This window comes from Mytilus edulis, chromosome 11 (genome assembly GCF_963676685.1).
Source record: "Mytilus edulis chromosome 11, xbMytEdul2.2, whole genome shotgun sequence".
Classification (NCBI taxonomy): Eukaryota; Metazoa; Mollusca; class Bivalvia; order Mytilida; family Mytilidae; genus Mytilus; species Mytilus edulis.
This window is the reverse complement of record NC_092354.1, coordinates 73,615,027-73,633,757: the sequence shown is the minus strand read 5'-3', so window position 1 is coordinate 73,633,757 and position 18,731 is coordinate 73,615,027. Positions and strand designations below refer to the sequence as shown.

Here is an 18,731-nt window from a genome sequence, read left to right as displayed (position 1 = left end):
AGCATTATCGACAAAATGGTTGCAAAGCAATATTTTTTTTTAAACTGACGCTTGCAATTTTAAAGTACATATAATATAATACCTGTGGAACAGCACATCCATAATCAAACAGGGACTTTCCCGATTCTGTGACGTAATAATGCATGGAACATACCTTTTATAAATGAAAAGTTTATTTTTCACATTGATATCTTTCAATCTTCCTGTTAATCAATATATGTGGTTGTCTATTGGAATGATTGTTATATCTTCTATTCAATATGTAAAATTGAGAATGGAAATTGGGAATGTGTCAAAGAGATAAAAACCGACAAGTATGTGTCATATGTAAAAATCATATAATGATAAATGAAATAAACAAATAATTACACACATGGTTTAAAAGATCGCACGAACGACATGTTAAGTGACTTTAAGTGTTTAAGGTGAAACGAGTCATTCATAAAAATATCTCAGACACAATAAATTAGTACTAACCTCATTGTGATTACATCTAGTAGTGTGTTCACATTCATTAGAGGTTTCTACTCCTGAACACGAAGCACATGTTTGCCCATATCTGTCCTCATCTGAATAAAAAAAAACCCACACAAACAACTCTTAATAACCAGCGTGTATAATAAGCAAAATTTAAAGGAAGTGTAAATCAATCCTATAGAAACAAATAACCAGTTCGGGTTTAAATTTTGGCATAGCAATTATTCATTACTGAAAAATGGATGAAAATATAATGACCTCCAGATGTCTTTTGGCAATTTGCAACGTTTAGTTGTGCCTGTATATCAATCATTATTAATTAATTTGTCTAATGTACATAAGTCAGTAGAAACTGCTTACTTTTTTTTAGCATTCAACAAGATTGTCAGATGATCGTATCAAATGAAAGAGTCATTTCCTTTTTCCATTGTTGCTTTTATCAGCGCTTTTATTTCAGAAATTGTTTAACATTATAAAATATCGAAAACACACCAGCACCAACTCACACTAACACTAGTACTCTCACCATCATACACAAAAGGACACGAACACATTCAGTTTTAGCTTATGTTTAGACTACTGTAACATTATAATTTTTATTATGCTTCAATTTCTTATGTTCTTCTTATATATATATTGACGCTTAAACAAAAACAGATTAATTATCAATCAAATAATTAAACTTACCCACTAATGTCGCTTCTAAAACAAAGCCTTTAATGAAAAAAAGAAGTGTTATACAAATAATCAGGTGATTCATCTTTCCCGTATGGTCCGTGAGGTAGAAATATCTGGTAAATCTATTCTAGTGCACTTTCTCTTCAGTGCAATAGGTCAGAGATAAAATGTTAATGTCAGAAGATTGCCCCACACTTGAATGTTCTGTCTTACATTATAGATTACACATAGTACATAATTTAAAGTTCGCTAGAATATAAAAGATCAACTGTGTTTAACCTTACACCCGTTGGATATGAAAATGAAATGCGATTTATATGATCCTTTATCTAAAGATGGAATTTCAAAATGTACATTATGTTATACAGTTCCAAAAAACATTTGTTAAAAAACTTTAGCCGAATGAATTAAAAAGAGAGACGAAGTTAATCATTATATCATGTGCACCTGTCTCATTATTTACAATTAAATAATAAAAAGATCAAGAAACAAGTAACATAACAAAAATACCAAATTCCGAGCAAAATTCTAACCGAAGAGACCCTAAGCAAATGACAAAATCAAAAGCTTAAACACATCAAAGTAATGGATAATAATTATCATATTCCTGACTTGGTACAGACATTTTTTTATTTATAAAAAATGGTGGATTAAACTGGAGGTAATGATAGGAAATACAAGCCCTGGAATATCGTCTCAACTGGGAGCTATACTCTTTGTGCAGGCGATGCCAGAATGTTGCTACAAAGCAATTCAAAGTTCACAAATGGGAGATAAAATAATCTATCTTGTCGTAAAGTTTAGTTCTTAACAGACCAACATTGAACAGAATCGGTGTGTTAAATGTTAAACCAACTACATGTGGATTATTATGGATCATATATTATGTCCTGTGTCCAATTGAGTTAAAAATTGTGTGTGCACTTTACACGCACGTCAGAATTAATCCATCGCACATCAGTATAACTATCGAGGTTTGGAATTCCATTGTGGTTTAGAATATTTATCATCTAAAATCTTTTTGTAAACATGGCATTTTGAAAAGTTAACTAAAAAAATATTCATTGCACATAATCACAGCAGTTTTAAAACAGATTCTAAATCAAAATGCATAGTTTGTAAAATTTCTAGCAGCATTGCATAAATGACAAATTCGATAAGACAATATGACACAAACATGTAACTCCAAGGTAAATTCAAACAGGGGAAGTCAGTAATAAAAACTCTCAAAATCAAATGTTAGACTCCATCAACCAAAAGAACAATTGGAATACAACTGTTATATTTCTGTTTTGGTTTTCAGCTTTCCACTGCAAAACTTTCAATATACACTTCTGAAAGCTCAAAATTAAACAAATCCATTCCAAAGTAGTTCAAAAAGCACTGTTTATAAGAAAAAAGCATGGACTCGATGCAGTTAGGTCCATTGCTAAAGTGTTTTTACCAGTCTACAGATTAGCACAGGACTGACAGAAAATGTCCTGTCAAATTTGTTATTTTTTTATGATAAGAGACTATATATAAGCATGACAAGACAATTGATTTATCCAACTAAGAAAACGTTAGTGCATTATCAAAATAAACGTCCTTTGTGAACCATTTTGATTATCTTTGTGACGAACTTAGACGACCAATAAGAAATAGTCAAAATCCACCGGAAATGTTAGCCCAGCTCCAAACAGCACTTTTCAGGGAATGGAACAACATCCCTTTAGATTTTATTCGACGTCTTATTGATTCCATACGACGGAGGTGACAGGCGGTCAAATGCAAATTGGTGATTAATCTGGAGACATTTCTGGCCAAGGAAACACACGAATATGGTTATTCTCCAAAAAGGTCATCGAAATGTGTGCCACGTGACAACGGGCGTTGTCCTGCTGAAAAACGTGGTTGAAACGATGTCTTCGGAGAAACAGGAGAACAACTGGAGCCAGAATTTCGTCCCTATACCTTGTTACATTAAGTTACCAACGATGATTTTGAGCTTGATGCGTTCTTGGTAGGTAATTCCGCCCCAAACCATGATTCCGCCACCACCAAACCGATCTGTTTCCTTTCCGTCCGCACCAGAAAATCATTCATTAAGTCTCTTGTAGACCCTGGCTCTGCCGTTGCTAAATTTCAAGTTGGATTTAGATTCATCGGTAAAAAGAACCTGTCTCAATGTTTGCCTATTCCATCGAATCCGTTCCCGTGTCCATTGAAGTTGCGCTATCCTGTAACGCTGGGTAAGGATAGGTCCCTTCAATGGACGACGAGCTCTTAGACCAACTTGACTCAATCGGTTACGAAATGTTTGGGCAGATATTCTGTTGTTATGTCTTCCGTGGGTTTGTCGTGCAGTTTGTGACGCGTTCACAAATCGATTCCGGAGATAAATGATGCGGATGTGTCTGTCTTGACGTAACGTCGTTTCACGTGGCCTGCCACTATGGGGGCGATCATTTGCTGTGCCAGTATATCGTAGACGAGTCTTAAGACTTGCAATAGTCATTCTAGAGACATTAAAATGATTTGCATCCTGCACTTGAGTCATTCCTGCTGCCAACATTCCAATAGCTCGTTCTCTCTCATTTTGGCGTGGACGGGGCATTGTTTTACGTGGAACTTTTTCAATTTTTATAATGCGACCTTTTGTTAACAATCGTGTTCAGCACAATCAATGACAAAAAGGATAACTCGATTCCAACTCTATACAGGTAAAGTTAAAAAAAAGAGGTTATTTGTTTGAAATAAGAAAATGACGTCACGTCATTTCTGATATTTCTATAAATTAGTAAATTTGATAGATAAATCATTCTCAGAGACTGGTGACTAGTTTTTATCATGAAAATATTTGAAATTAACATATGTGATATTTTCGAATTAAAAACCAATGTAACGTTTCTTTTTTTTGCCTTGTATATTATAATGAATAAAAATGTATGTTACACTGATCAGGAGTAAAGGTAAAAGTAGAAAAAATCTACACCTTTCATATGCAACTTTTTGTTCCAAATATATGAGAGATTGAATAAAAATATCATGACGTCGCAAAAAATGAAGAAAAAAAAAACTTCAATATACGCACAGTCTTGTTTTCTTATATCTGGTTGATATATACAAATCTGCAATATTTACATTAAATATACCAAACTGATGCTTTTGAATTAATGTATACATGCCGTACAATATTTTTCAGAATTATTTTACTTCATTCGCTAACACATTTCTATGCTAAAACATCACTATATTTTATAGTTGTCCCTTTAAGAGTGCAATCAACAGTTTTTTCTATGACGTCATATTTTGGGGGACCATGTATAAGTGACCCTTAGTGGTGGACTGATTAATAAAGATACTTGTATAAAACTATATATCACTGGAATCAGAATGTTCTCTTGTTTGTAATGGAATAAAAAAAGTGTACTTTTAATAGTATCAAACAGTTTTATCCAAATAAACTGGGAAAAACATTGCCTAATGTAAGCATAAAAAACCTAAAATCAGGTCATATGCACATCCCTGAGGACATGATAACTGCACATTTATAATCAAAATAGTATGAATTTCATAAATTGTTACCTGGTCTTTCAAAAAAATCATGCTTCAGGGTAAGTTCGCCTTCTCCGAAAAGAGCTACACAAACAGACTGTTTACAGTGTTGTCTCCCCTCAAAACATGTGTATTTAATTTAACTTTTTAAATTATTTTAATCATTTAACCTACTTTAATTGAAGTTAATTAACATATTTTTACAACCAAATACAAAAAACATGATAGTTTTTCACCAATTATGTTGATAAAAGGGACTTCCCTCCATGTCTATTTTAAGTCGGGGAATAACCCCTAGTTTTTATACGAAACTGTTTATAGCACCCTCTAGTCTTAATGATTAGTAAATGATTTTGAATTACAAAATATATCGATTCTGAGTACTTTGATATGAAAAAAGTGCAAAAATAGCTACTTCCGGTTTTCTCAAGCTCATTTCCGGTTGTCAATTTTCAAGGTCATATGTCATCTTATCTTTTGTACAAGGTCATACCACTTTATAATGAACTTAGTTGAAGTTATAATCAAATAACCTTATATTAAGACATTTCAGGGGCATTAACTCCTATAAGATGCATTGAAACGTATCAGACTTAATATAACATATCTTCATAACATTAAAGCAAATATTTTGAATTTGTTGTTTTATATGAATCTTTAAAAGTGTCAGAGAAAATACAAAAACAAGTAAAATTTAGAATTTGACCTTTACTTTTGACCTTGACCTCAAGTTCTTAGTTGGTACGTAGGGACCTCAAGTAAAAAATATTTCAGGGTTATACGGTTAACGGTTTATGCGTTAAAAAACATACCGACAAATATATTTCGTAAAGGTAGATAACTCCTATAAAATTTCATCGAATCACTTCGATCCAAACTAGCCAAAAATGCATTAGGATGTAACAAACAATTTGTAAAAGAAATATAGTTGATATCATTTTTTGTTACGAAGGAGATGCGCAAATCAGATGAACAGTGAATAGGGAGATAACTCTTACAAACAAAATTGTTCATCTGAGCAGGGTTAAATTTAATTCAGCATCAACTGTACAATACTATATAAGAAATATATAAGCGACATATTGCGAAACAAAAATTTCAATATGTGGCTGGAATATTTTTTATTAATAATTAGAACAAATACTATAGGTCTTTCCACAGAAAAGTGGAAGGGCCTATTAATCAAAACAAATACAATAGATCTTTCCACAGAAAAGTGGAAAGACCTAAAAATAATAATCAGAACAAATACAATAGGTCTTTTCACAGAAAAGTGGAAAGAACTTATAATCAGAACAAAAACAAAAGGTCTTTCCACAGAAAAGTGGAAAAAACTAATTATGAAATTTCAATTTCTTTGTTGCAACATTCCAGCAGCGCATGCACAGGAAGTATATATATCATTGTTGATACGACATTCAAGGGCTTGTGTTTCCTATTATAATTACCTTTGTAGAGGGCTGCTGCTCACCGGGAAGCTACTTAATAAAAATTTTCAAGCGGTGAAGTTTACATAATTACTTTAAAAATTTAATGGTCGACTTCACGAGTTGGTTTACCGTTATGTAATATCTATTTCCCAGAGGACGATCTTTCTATCTGTTATCTTATACAATCCCGCTTCCTTTTCTCTGAATGTGACCTACTACAAAAGACTTATCACCTGGTTAGTACTTACACCAGTAGGTTGCATTTCTGTAAATATTGACAATGCAATTTCCCATAGGAACTCCTTTAACGGCTAAAACTGTACCACTTTTACTATGTAGTTTTGAAAAAAATCTTATCCTAGAATTGAAAGTTCATATGCACCACAATTTTTTTCAAAGGTCAAAATATAGGGCTGTGCGGCATATTTTCAACGTTTATATGCCCTGAACTTCTCAGAGTTTAAACTTACACTAATTTTCTTAACTACCCCTACCTCGAATGAAAGGTTACCACATATTTCAATGTAAACAATATGCACGTGTTTATTTACTGGTAACATTCCCAAGTTCTGTCTCTGCGATATGGAACACAGAGAGCATAACTTGGAACCAGTATGTAAACAAAATTAATTTTCTATGAATATTCAATTTCTCCCCAAAAGAGGCGTGTTATGAGAAACATCTGTATTTAAAAAGTGCAACCAGTAACACATCGAACAGGATCAGCTTAACCTTTTCAACCATCTCAGAAAAACCCCTTTCGAATTTTGTGTTATTAGTGTCGCTTAGCCGTATTTTTCTATACTGTGTTTGTACTATTGTTTGTCTGCTGATCATTGTTCTTGCCATGGCTTTGGCAGCTTATTTTCGGCTTTTAAGTTTTAATGTCAATTTGTTTTTTTTCGACTAACTTTTAGAAATATTGATCACATGAAGAAGTTGTTCTCATCGATTATGATATCATATAACTGTACTTATAATGATCAAGATAACGGGTGCCTTTTTATGTTATCGTATTTACTTTACAATATTTTTTCTTTTGATAAATACATTGACTACTTTGTAATAGTTTTTACGGATGTACTTGGGACAGATTTAGGGATTTTTGTCAGATTTTCCTGCAATTATTTAATCTTTTTATTTACCAGTATGTATTAACCTTTTACCTCAAAGGGCCCTTATCTACTCTTGGAAAGTTTAAAACTTAAATCACTTATTGTTTTAAATGCTTGTTATATCTTCGAAACGATATCTTGAGAAAGAAAACAAAAACAATTTTATTTAAATCAAAACACCATTTGTTTTCTCAATGCTGAATCTTTTGTAAATGAAATGCACGTATGGTGTAGATTTTTTTAAAATATTTTTATATGTAATGAGTTAATTTTTTTCCTATAGGCATAACTTTAAATTATGTACTTTTATAATATAATTATGATATAAGGCAGACCATTCACGTATGTTTGAATATGCTGAGATTAACCTTTTATCTCTGACATATTGCGTAACGAGAAAGTTCACTAGATAAGAAACAACAAAGAATTTCTACAACACGGAACAATCGAGAAATATGAATCGCCTGATTATTTGTTTTACAGTTTTCATTGTCCTTAAAGGCTCTAGGTCGGAACCTACCTTTATGGGTAAGCTTACTGGTTTGTTTTGTATTGAAAGAATATCAGTTTGAGAGTCAAGATACGTTGGTAGTGGTGTGTTTTTGTAGTATAATTATTTCAAACATGTATGTTTAAAATATAATCACTAATAGAAGCAACATAAGTTTGACCTATTATGGTTTACTTTTACAAATGACTAGAATAAAGAGTTGTCTGATTGACACTCATACCACATCTTATTAGAAATTGAAGCATAAGGAAATGTATTGAAGTACATTATAATATTTATAGAAATATAAACATAAGCTAAAAACGCATGTGTGTGTATCCTTCTGTGTATGGTGAGAGTGTAAGGATGGGTTAGCGTTTGTGTATTGCCGTTATATTATAATTTCAAACAAAGCCACAAGCGTTTTTGTAATTTGAAAGGATACATTTATAGAAATGACACTTTCATTTGTTACCGTGTACTCACAGGAGTACAATCTTTTTGAATGCTAGAATAAGTAGACAAGTTTATTTTGACATCTATAAATCAGACTAATTAAGGAATGATTATTATATTTATACACCAATGAGACAACAACTAAACCATTTTTTTTGTAAACGACGTAAAGTGTTAATGGGCATGTGGAGGTCATTATATTGCCATCAGTTTTCAGTTCTATTCACTTCTTTTGTCAAAATGTAAACTCAAAATGACGCTATCCTAGAGAATTGATATGTATTTCCTTTTACCCCGGTTATTAAGTATAGTTCACATTGGTTTATTTATTCAGATAATGAAAGATATGGACAAATATGTGCTTCATGTTCAGGAGTAGAAACCTCTAATGAATGTGAACACAATATTAGATGTGACCTCAATGAGGTTAGTACAATTTATTGTGTACTAGATATTTTTATGAATGACTCGTTTCACCTTAAACAAATAAAGTAATTTAACATGTTATTCATTCGAACTTTTAAAACAATGTACCGTAATATATGCTTTTTACATATGCGAGCATATATTTGACGGTAGCACACAGACGATGTGATAACAATCAATATAGTTATATATATATTAATTACATTAATTTAATTTATACATTAATTTGTAGGATCCTTTACTATAGATAATTTAGCTGATCTGTAACAATAACATCTGCATGCCTTATATATCATGTACTGTAGTACGCCGCTAGATTAAAACTGACGAGGAAAGGTAATACACGGCCAGCAAAAGCTCTTTTTTTGAGAGCCCAGGTGGTCGTGTGGTCTAGCGGGTCGGCTGCAGTGCAGGCGATTTGGTGTCACGATATCACAGCAGCATGGGTTCGAATCCCGGCGAAGGAAGAACCAAAAATTTGCGAAAGCAAATTTACAGATCTAACATTGTTGGGTTGATGTTTAGACGAGTTATATATATATATAAATATGATGGTAGGAATGCCCTTTATCGTCAGGCTTGCAATTGGTCATTTTCGGATTCGCTACCTTTAGCGTCATATTGGTCAAAATTTTATTGTGACTCGTCAAACTATCTTGACCGTTTTTCATCAGCGGTATCACATATATTCCCTACTGTAACAAAATTAGCGTCATTCGTGAAAGCCGATTTATTATCGTTTTAAAGAAAGTGAAAATTTTATCGTCATGCACCAAAAATTACCGTTAACGTCATTTTTTATCGTTGTGTGTCATCAAGGTACCCCAAATTTTATTGACACACACACACATAAATTAGGATAGGAATGCCCTTTATAGTCATTTTCCACAACGTATTTTAAGACTTAGCGTAATTCGTCAAAATTTTCCGATTGTTTATCGTTTGAAATAAAGTGTACATTTCATCGTCTTGCACCAAGAATTACCGCTAATATAGAAAAAAGAAGATGTGGTATGATCCAGTTACGACCCTTATTGATTATCAAGAAAAAAATCACAATGTTTAAGATACGCTTTACATTTATAAAAGGTATGTTCCATGCATTATTACGTCACAGAATCGGGAAAGTCCCTGTTTGATTACGGATGTGCTGTTCCACAGGTATTATCATTTATGTACTTTAAAATTGCAAGTGTCATTTTCCAAAAACAAATATTGCTTTGCAACCAATTTGATGATAATGCTGTAGATTACAAAGTCAGAACTAATGATTTATTTAGGATTAAATAGTTACGCTTGACATATTCTTTTTATGTATTGTACTGTACCTTTCATGATTGTCGTCTCAAAATACTAGTTTACCCCTGACACATTTTATTGGTACTTGCCTTGTACTCTCTTTCATTAATTCAACAGAGGATATTTTCAAATTAATGATTTTAATTCTACAAAGACGAACTGAAATGCCGACACACTTAATACAAGATAAGATTTCCTTCTGCATTTGTTTTTACCAACATTTATCTAAAACTAAAAACTAATTTCAGTACTATTCTTGCAATCTTTCTGTTTTATTGTGAACACTTCATATTTGTACAAGAAAGTAGTTAACTTGTTTTTGTCTTTTCAGACATGTCTACAAGGCTTTGCTCCTATCTTTGGAAAACGATCAGAAGGTCATCACGTAAAGTGTGTCGTATGTTGTAATGACACCATCGCATGTAACCGAAATCTAACATGTAATCAAAATGGTTCACAAAGTACGTTTATTTTGATAATGCACTAACGTTTTCTTAATTGGATAAATCAATTGTCGTGTCATGCTTATATATAGTCTCTTATCATCAAAGAACAAGGATTATTGTAATATGTTCTCTTTGACACATTCCCCATTTCCATTCTCAATTTTATCTTAATGTTGACATCTGTAAGGTTGACTATGCGTGGTCTTATAGAGGCCATTTGAGAATTGGTGGACAGTTGTTTCACTGACAATGATATCAAGTTTCCTTCAACAAACGACCTTGACTAGATATACAGCCCTCGCACGGTCGGCACGTACCTGAGATTCATCATGTGCAAGAACAAATTACTGGAGATAAAGGTGAACCTTTCGCTCAAAGATTAGCACTTGGATGGGTGGTAATAGGAGAAGTGTGCTTGGGCAAAGTACATGCTCCAAACAAAATCAGTGTGCGTAAAACTCATGTTCTCAACGATGGACGATGCACCACGTTCCCTCTTTGCGAGAACAACATAGAGATAAGTGATCTCAAATATGACATTTTCATCAGGACAACAAATGACAACAAAGTAGGACTTTCTGTTGAAGATAGACAATTTCTTAGTTTGATGGATACTGATTTTAGAAAGGATGACACTGGTCATTGGTCAGCGCCATTGCCATTCAAACAACCAAAACCACCTATTCCAAACAACCGCTCACAAGCCTGGAAACGAGCACAGATACTTGACACTAGTTTGCGTAAGAATCAAACGAAACGTGAACATTTCATGACATTTATGGAGAAAGTGTTGAACAGCGGTGCAGCAGAAATTGCACCTAAAGTTATTTCAGGAGAATGTTGGTACCTTCCGCTTTTCGGGGTTTATCATCATAAAAAACCAGACCAAATTAGGGGAGTATTTGACTCGTCTGCAGTGTACGGAGATGTGTCGTTAAATAGTCTATTAATGTCAGGACCAGATCTTACAAATAACCTAGTTGGAATTCTTATGCGATTTCGTAAAAATGCTATTGCTATAACTGGAGACATTGAGCAAATGTTCTACCAGTTCAGAGTTTCAAATCATCACAGAGACTACCTTAGATTCTTTTGGTACCAAGATAATGACTTTTCTAAACCTCTCATCGAATATCGTATGACATCTCATGTGTTTGGTAACACGCCTTCACCTGCCGTGGCCTCTTACGGCCTTCGACAAGCTGTTGCAACTTCCGATGAAGACGTACGTGCTTTCGTATGTAATGATTTTTATGTGGACGATGGTCTCACTTCATTCACCAACAAAGAACAAGCAATCAATCTTGTAAAGAAAACTCAAAACGATTTAAAGACAAATGGACATATAAGATTTCACAAGATTGTGTCGAACGATATTGACGTCATGAAAGCTTTCCCCAGTGATGACCTAGGTAAAGATTTGAAACAGTTGGACTTGTGTTCAGATATATTACCTACTCAACAAAGTCTAGGTATAACATGGGATCTTCATTCCGATAATTTTGTGTTTCATGTAAATAATGATGTCAAACCTATAACACGAAGAGGACTCCTATCTTCAATAAACAGTTTGTTTGACCCTTTGGGTTTCGTATCACCTATTGTGATTAGCGGTAAAATTCTACTCCGTGAAGTAGTTCCACCTGGAACTGACTGGGATGAACCGTTAAGTTCTGAACATGCTGATAGATGGAACCTTTGGCTTGAGTCTTTGAAATCTCTTGGCAATTTTGAAATTCCACGAATGATTACTCCTGAATCAGTGTCGACAGCGCACCATCTTGAGATTCATATTTTTTGTGATGCTTCCGAACAAGCAATTTCTTCAGTAGCCTATTTGAAATCCGTTAATGAGACTGGAAATGCATCTTTAGGTTTTCTGATGGGGAAAACAAAACTAGCACCTCTGAAAGGTCACACAATTCCTAGATTGGAACTTTGTGCTGCTGTTCTTGGCGCTGAGTTAGGTGAAGTCATTTGCGACAACATGAAGCTTTTACCGGAGACTTGTCATTACTACACGGACAGTCAAGTTGTCCTAGGATATATTAGCAATACCAAAAGACGATTTTTCACTTACGTCACAAATCGTGTTGAAAAAATTCACAAAACGTCAAATCCGTCTCAGTGGTCCTACATATCAACTGATCAGAATCCAGCTGATGCCGGAACTAGATTTTCAAGCTCACCAGATATGATTCTTGTCACTAGATGGATAACAGGTCCGACATGTTTATCATCACATGATGTTATGATTGAAGACAATTCTTATCCGTTAGTAACACCAACTGAGGACAAGGAAATTCGTCCTTTAGTATTATCTAAGAAAACAGTTATTCGAAATCCAGAGATCGGTTGTCATCGTTTTACGAATTTTTCAAGTTTGAAAGCTCTCATTAGGGCAGTTTCGTTTTTGAGACATTTTGTACGTACTTGGAAATCAAAACGTTCTAGTCAAAAAGTGTCTGAAGACAAAGATAGTCCAAAATTTCAAAAGGAGACCGAATCTTTTATAATTCGTCAAATTCAGAATGAGATTTTTGAAAAGGAAATTTACAATTTGAACGAACACAAACCAATTTCAAAGGAACGCTCAATGTTGAAATTAGATTCGTTTGTTGATGAACACGGTGTGGTTAGAGTAGGAGGTAGACTCAAACATTCAGATTTGACACTTGGTGAGAAACATCCGATACTTATTCCTGGTAGTCATCACTTCGCCAAACTTATTGTCTTACATTATCACAAACAAATAAAACATCAAGGACGTCATTTAACGGAAGGCAGTATCAGAAGTGCAGGATTTTGGATAATTGGTCTTAAGCGCCTAGTTAACACTGTTATTTCCGAATGTGTATTGTGTCGTAGATTTCGTGGTAACCTTATGACTCAAAAAATGTCTGATTTACCGGAAGAACGACTGAAATCATGTCCACCTTTTACTTATGTTGGAGTAGATTGTTTTGGTCCTTGGGACATTGTAACTAGACGAACTCGTGGAGGAAGCGTCAACTCAAAACGATGGGCTGTACTATTTTCATGTATGTCATCTAGAGCTGTACACATTGAGGTTATTGAAGAGATGAGCACCTCATCTTTTATCAATGCGCTACGACGGTTCGTGTCATTAAGAGGCAAAGTTAAGGAATTCTTTTCCGACCGAGGGACAAATTTCGTTGGAGCAGCGAATGAACTTAGAATTCCTGCAATATGTGTGGAAGATAGAACTTTGAAAACCTTTCTTAACGAAAAAGGTACTGTTTGGAAGTTCAACACCCCATATTCGTCACATATGGGAGGCTCGTGGGAACGACTCATAGGCATTGCTCGCCGCATTATTGACTCTATTCTTTATGATGCAAGACACAACAAACTAACACACGAGGTTCTGTGCACCTTTATGGCGGAAACAACGGCCATCATGAACTCTCGTCCATTGATTCCAATTTCATCAGACCCTGATTCACCGTGTGTTTTGTCGCCAAATGCTCTGCTAACTACCAAAACCATTGACTGTGATGAAGATTTTAGTCTTTTGAACATTCGAGATGTATACACTTCTCAATGGAAATTCGTTCAAGTATTAGCTGAACAGTTTTGGACTCAGTGGCGTCGCGAGTACTTACAAACGTTGCAATCTCGACGAAAATGGCAACAAACTCAGGAAAACATTAAAGAAGGTGATACCGTTATTCTCAAGGATGGTGATCAACACAGAAACCTTTGGCCAATAGGACTTATTGAACATATATTTCCTAGTAAAGACAATTTAGTTAGGAAGGTGTTAGTAAGAACAATCAGAGATGGACAAGTTCGTGTATATGTGCGACCAATCACACAAACTGTTCTTTTGAGTCGCAATGCATTGTAAAAGACTGATATTATTGAGTTTTTGTCTGTATTATTGACATTAGTTAGTTAAACTAATTTTTGAGGGTTTATATGTATTGAAGGTCATATTTTTCTTTTTATGAATGTGGTGATATTTTTCATATCAGACGGGGAGTGTTCTGTTTGTATATCATATTTATTATCAGTAAATTAATTACTTTTATTTTTGAGAACTTTAATTGTTTACTTTCATTTTGACCTTATGTGATTGTACTTTCACTTTCACTTTAAAGTTACTTTCACTTTCACTTTCACTTTTACTTTTGTTGATATCCTGTTTCCTGTTTTGAATTGTGAACCACAATGACATTGGACCAATGTTAATCTTTATCTAGCGAGTAGCTTTACCATCCGTTTATGGCAAACCACTATGTAAGTTAAATATTTATTACTAAGGTTTATATTTTGTATGTTCATATTTATTTTTGATGCAAATAAGTTAATTATGAAGTTCTAGAGCAAAGTATTTACATACATTTTTCCTATGATATTTTGAGTAAGGAACCCCGTCTGAACTATATTTCTAGTGTTTCTGTTCAAGCATTTGTCAAGTTTGAATATTTCATAACACATTCATTTATTTAATTTGATTTTGAAGTTGTTAAATGCTGTTTTTTGTATCTACTAAACTTGCTCAACTATGTCAATTTTAAGCTAGAAAACTATACTTTTATTGTGTATTTTTGGTTCAATATAATAGCCTTTCCAAATATTATATGGTATTTTCATTCTTGTTGCAGCTTTTTACCTGCATACACAGTTGTCTTTATGAATAAACTTTAATATGAGCAACGGTGTTTATGGTTATCTATCTGCTGAGCACCTCTGCGGAATAGAATGCGTTTGGTTTTGTTGCACTTCAGTGTTTCTGTTGACCATTCGTCTTCCTCTTATAGTTGATGCGTTTCCTTCGAATCTAAGTTTGTAACCCAAATCTATTTTATCTCAATTGATTTATACTTTTGACCAGCGGTATGCTACGTAAATGCTATTACTTGATTTATTTCACTGAGCTGGGCGGTTTTTGAAGACGTTTGCTTATTTTAGACCAGTCAGTCTAATGACAGGAGTTTTGGGATAAACTCCTAATGAAGTGTCCAGTTACTCGTCCCATATCATACACTTAGTTCTTTTGTATATGCGTTTGGTGACACTGATAGGTGATTGGAATTCAATAGTAATTATAACGGCAATCATCCTTATCACACATATAACCAAATAAACTGATCCTATGTAAATTACAACATAAGCTCCGCCCGATCAGTTGAAATAATATTGGTAATATACCTGTACCAAGACAGTTGTTATACTTTCCTCGGAAGTCAGTATTTTTGTAAGTTGACTTTACAATACTGTTGACTTTTTTAAAGTTGTGTCTAATATGAGTCTGATATGTAAATAAACTCATCATAAATCAATTTATAAAAAAACCCACTTTAATGATCATAGTTAATTCGTTTATTTGCTTTTAGATTCATCATTTCCAAGAGAATGCTCGGACATCAAAGGTATCTTGAAAAGTGGCGTGTATACAATTTATCCATTTGGAAAACCAACACCACTTATATCTGTATTCTGTGAAGTTGATGGAAATGGAAATGTCTGGACGGTGAGCTATATAATATATATATATATGTTTTATCAAACGCTTTAAATAACTGATAGTGTATAGTTATAAGTTGGAATATCAGTGTAACTGTTCGTAACAAATCCATGCAATTTGACTTTTAATCATTGTATTTTATTTTGTTTGTTCCGTATTTTCGTGAACAAAGTTTATTTTTCGTGTTCTATATCTTAAAAACAATGACGAGTCGAAAAACTCTGAAAATTATTCATAGCATCATCCTGGATAAGCACTGACAATCTAAGTTATTGCATTTCAATCTTTTCTATTATTTTTTCTCTCATAATAAAGCATATTTAAGTGTGTTATTAATTACACGTCCATTACAAGGATATACAGAAGAGAATTGATGGAACCGTTGATTTCTTTAGAAACTGGACTGACTATAAAAATGGTTTTGGTAATGCACAAGGCGAATATTGGATTGGTATGTATTTTCGAAAGTTATACACAAAAACATTAGTTGTCAGAGTCAGAACTAGATTTTGAAGTAAAAAGTACATAAACAAAATATTTCGACTTATCTCATTTACAAATATTAAGGAAGTTAATAGTAATGATAGATCATAAGTTACACATTTAAATTTGATTGTTATAATTCTCTTTAATGCATCAACCTTATTTAGACATTATGAATAAAAGATCTTTCGATTTTAAGCGTTGTCAGTTCGTTTATATGTATAGTTCTTGACCACTAGAATCTAGTCAGACTACATGAAGCAATACCGGAAAAAAATATATGGAATCGCATGAACTCCAGAAATAAAGTGAATATAAAAAAGAAGATTTGGTATGATTGTCAATAAGACAACTCTCCCAAAAGAGGCGAAATGACACAGAAATTAATAAATATAGATTACCAAACGGTCGGATGTGTCGACCGTCTGAACGTCTCAAGAATTTCTAAGAATATAACGTATTTTCGATACTAGTATAAGTTCAAACTTATGTTTAAATATATTGTGTATTAATAGTAAAAGCAGTAATGTCTTACTGTTAGTTTACTTTACAAAAGCTGAATCAAAAGTCAAAATTTTATTCTTATAAATTATATGCAGTAAATATTCAAACACAAGCAATAAGGATTATATCAATGTTATAAGAGTTGATTGTTTTAGGAAACGATATAATACATCAGATAACATCCAATGGAAACCACAAATTGCAGATAATCATGACAGACTTTTCAAGCGTAACGAAATATGCAAACTATGACAGTTTCAGTGTGTCAAATGAGACAAATGGCTATCAACTTTCTGTTGGAGGTTACAGTGGAGATGCGGGTACCTTATTGATAACTATGTTCGGCGCCTATTATTTGATTTTGAGATATTATATAAGCTGTGTTGGATAGAAATCGACAGTATGCAAGTACGCGCATACATAAAAACATTGACTTTGATTGGTTTAGAACATTCAAATTCGAAAAAGAAGATGATTGTTGGTCTGTTTTGTGAAGTTTCCAATATAAGCTACATTTTCATACAGGAAGAAACTTTTCGTATTTTTTTTTTATAAATGCGTTGAATGTATTGATATTCTATTAGAATTGGTCGATCTCTATCCGGTGCAGTTCATATGTAGTTCGGGATTGCACAAGGGATATGGGCTTATATTCCCTGTCAATGTTTTTATATCCAAATATAACAAATAGTGTTTAAAGTGGTATTAAGCAACAACTGCTGGTTCGTTCAGTGCACTTTTGTAGATTAACCTTCAATGGTTCAAAACTTACACAGTGAAAAAGATAACATATGGTTTGTACAAAAATTGAAATTAATCACCAAGAAATTCAACACAATAAAGTTACAATAAACATGACTTTACTGGTTAAAAGAATAGAATGATGTTGATTACCTATATTGCAGGTGATTCTCTAACCAGACATAACGGACAAAAATTCACAACAGATGACAGAGATAATGATCCTTATGGGGGATGGAATTGTGCCACACATTACCATGGAGCTTGGTGGTATGAGGCATGTCATGACTCAAACCTAAACGGGAAATATACCCTTACATCCGACTGTCCATATGGTACAGGCATTATTTGGTACACATTCCACAGCAGCTATTATTACTGCCTCAAATCAACAACGATGATGATAAGAAGGAATTGAGATACATTTACAAATGGAAATAAACCATGAAATATAGTTAGTTGCATGTACCAAGTCAGGAATATTACAGTTATTATCAATTCGATTGATGTCCTCGGGTTTTCTTTTTTCATTTTACCATTTGATTAGGAACTTTCGTTTAAAATTGTCCTTAGAGTTTGGTATTTTTTGGTATTTTACTTTTTTCTCACCTTCTTTGATAAAAATATATTGAATTAAAAAGTAAATATATTTAGTATGACTGCAAATAAGACATCTGTCCGTCCAAACCCACACGAAGAGAATATGAACAAATATTGAAGTTTTGTGGCTGTCATCAGTAGAAGACGTTGGAATGGGGTTAATAATAGTTTTACTCCATATGTCTGGCACCATCCCAGTCTCAAAACATTTACTGAATAGAGTTCATAAAAACTTCACTAATTTAGGATTTTTCAATACTTCTCCAGGTATTTCGTCGATTCCTGACGCTTAGTTGTTTTTAAAAGAACGGATAGCTCCAATTAGTTCCTCTAGGCTAATGTGTTCATTTAAATATGACACATCGCTTTTGTTTATTTCGTTTTGTGTTTTGTGTTTCACTTATACTATTATTACCCCTCGGTAATATGTATTATGTGGTATGATTGCCAATGAGACAACTATCCACAAAAGACCAAAATGACACAGACATTAACAACTATAGGTCACCGTACAGCCTTCAACAATGAGCAAAGCTCATACCGCATAGTCAGCTA

The 18,731-nt window shown here is 33.4% G+C and overlaps 2 protein-coding genes across 3 annotated transcripts; both read left to right on the top strand.

Moving 5' to 3' along the window:
- Positions 1–7,630: 7,630 nt before the first annotated feature.
- Positions 7,631–18,079, top strand: LOC139496253 (microfibril-associated glycoprotein 4-like). 2 transcript variants are annotated; one of them, XM_071284752.1, is made up of 8 exons: positions 7,631–7,765; positions 8,518–8,609; positions 9,699–9,770; positions 10,240–10,359; positions 15,720–15,854; positions 16,203–16,299; positions 16,991–17,155; positions 17,741–18,079. In XM_071284752.1, exons 1-8 carry the CDS (start codon positions 7,693–7,695, stop codon positions 17,992–17,994), a joined length of 1,008 nt encoding a protein of 335 aa, XP_071140853.1. In that variant the 5' UTR covers positions 7,631–7,692; the 3' UTR covers positions 17,995–18,079. The 2 variants fall into 2 exon arrangements, with proteins under 2 accessions (XP_071140853.1, XP_071140852.1); XM_071284751.1 differs by having other exon boundaries at positions 10,240–10,369; positions 15,718–15,854.
- Positions 10,677–15,080, top strand: LOC139496252 (uncharacterized). Its single transcript, XM_071284750.1, has 2 exons — positions 10,677–14,617; positions 14,986–15,080. The coding sequence occupies exon 1, from the start codon at positions 10,962–10,964 to the stop codon at positions 14,223–14,225; it is 3,264 nt and encodes a 1,087-aa protein (XP_071140851.1). The 5' UTR covers positions 10,677–10,961; the 3' UTR covers positions 14,226–14,617; positions 14,986–15,080.
- Positions 18,080–18,731: the final 652 nt, after the last annotated feature.

Bases quoted from the DNA above. Each gene is read 5' to 3' on its own strand.
- LOC139496253 (XM_071284751.1), top strand. From the start codon at position 7,693: ATGAATCGCCTGATTATTTGTTTTACAGTTTTCATTGTCCTTAAAGGC. The intron at 8,610-9,698 runs GTTAGTACAATT...CATTTATAAAAG, and splicing joins TTAGATGTGACCTCAATGAG to GTATGTTCCATGCATTATTA. The intron at 9,771-10,239 runs GTATTATCATTT...TTGTCTTTTCAG, and splicing joins ACGGATGTGCTGTTCCACAG to ACATGTCTACAAGGCTTTGC.
- LOC139496252 (XM_071284750.1), top strand. From the start codon at position 10,962: ATGGATACTGATTTTAGAAAGGATGACACTGGTCATTGGTCAGCGCCA.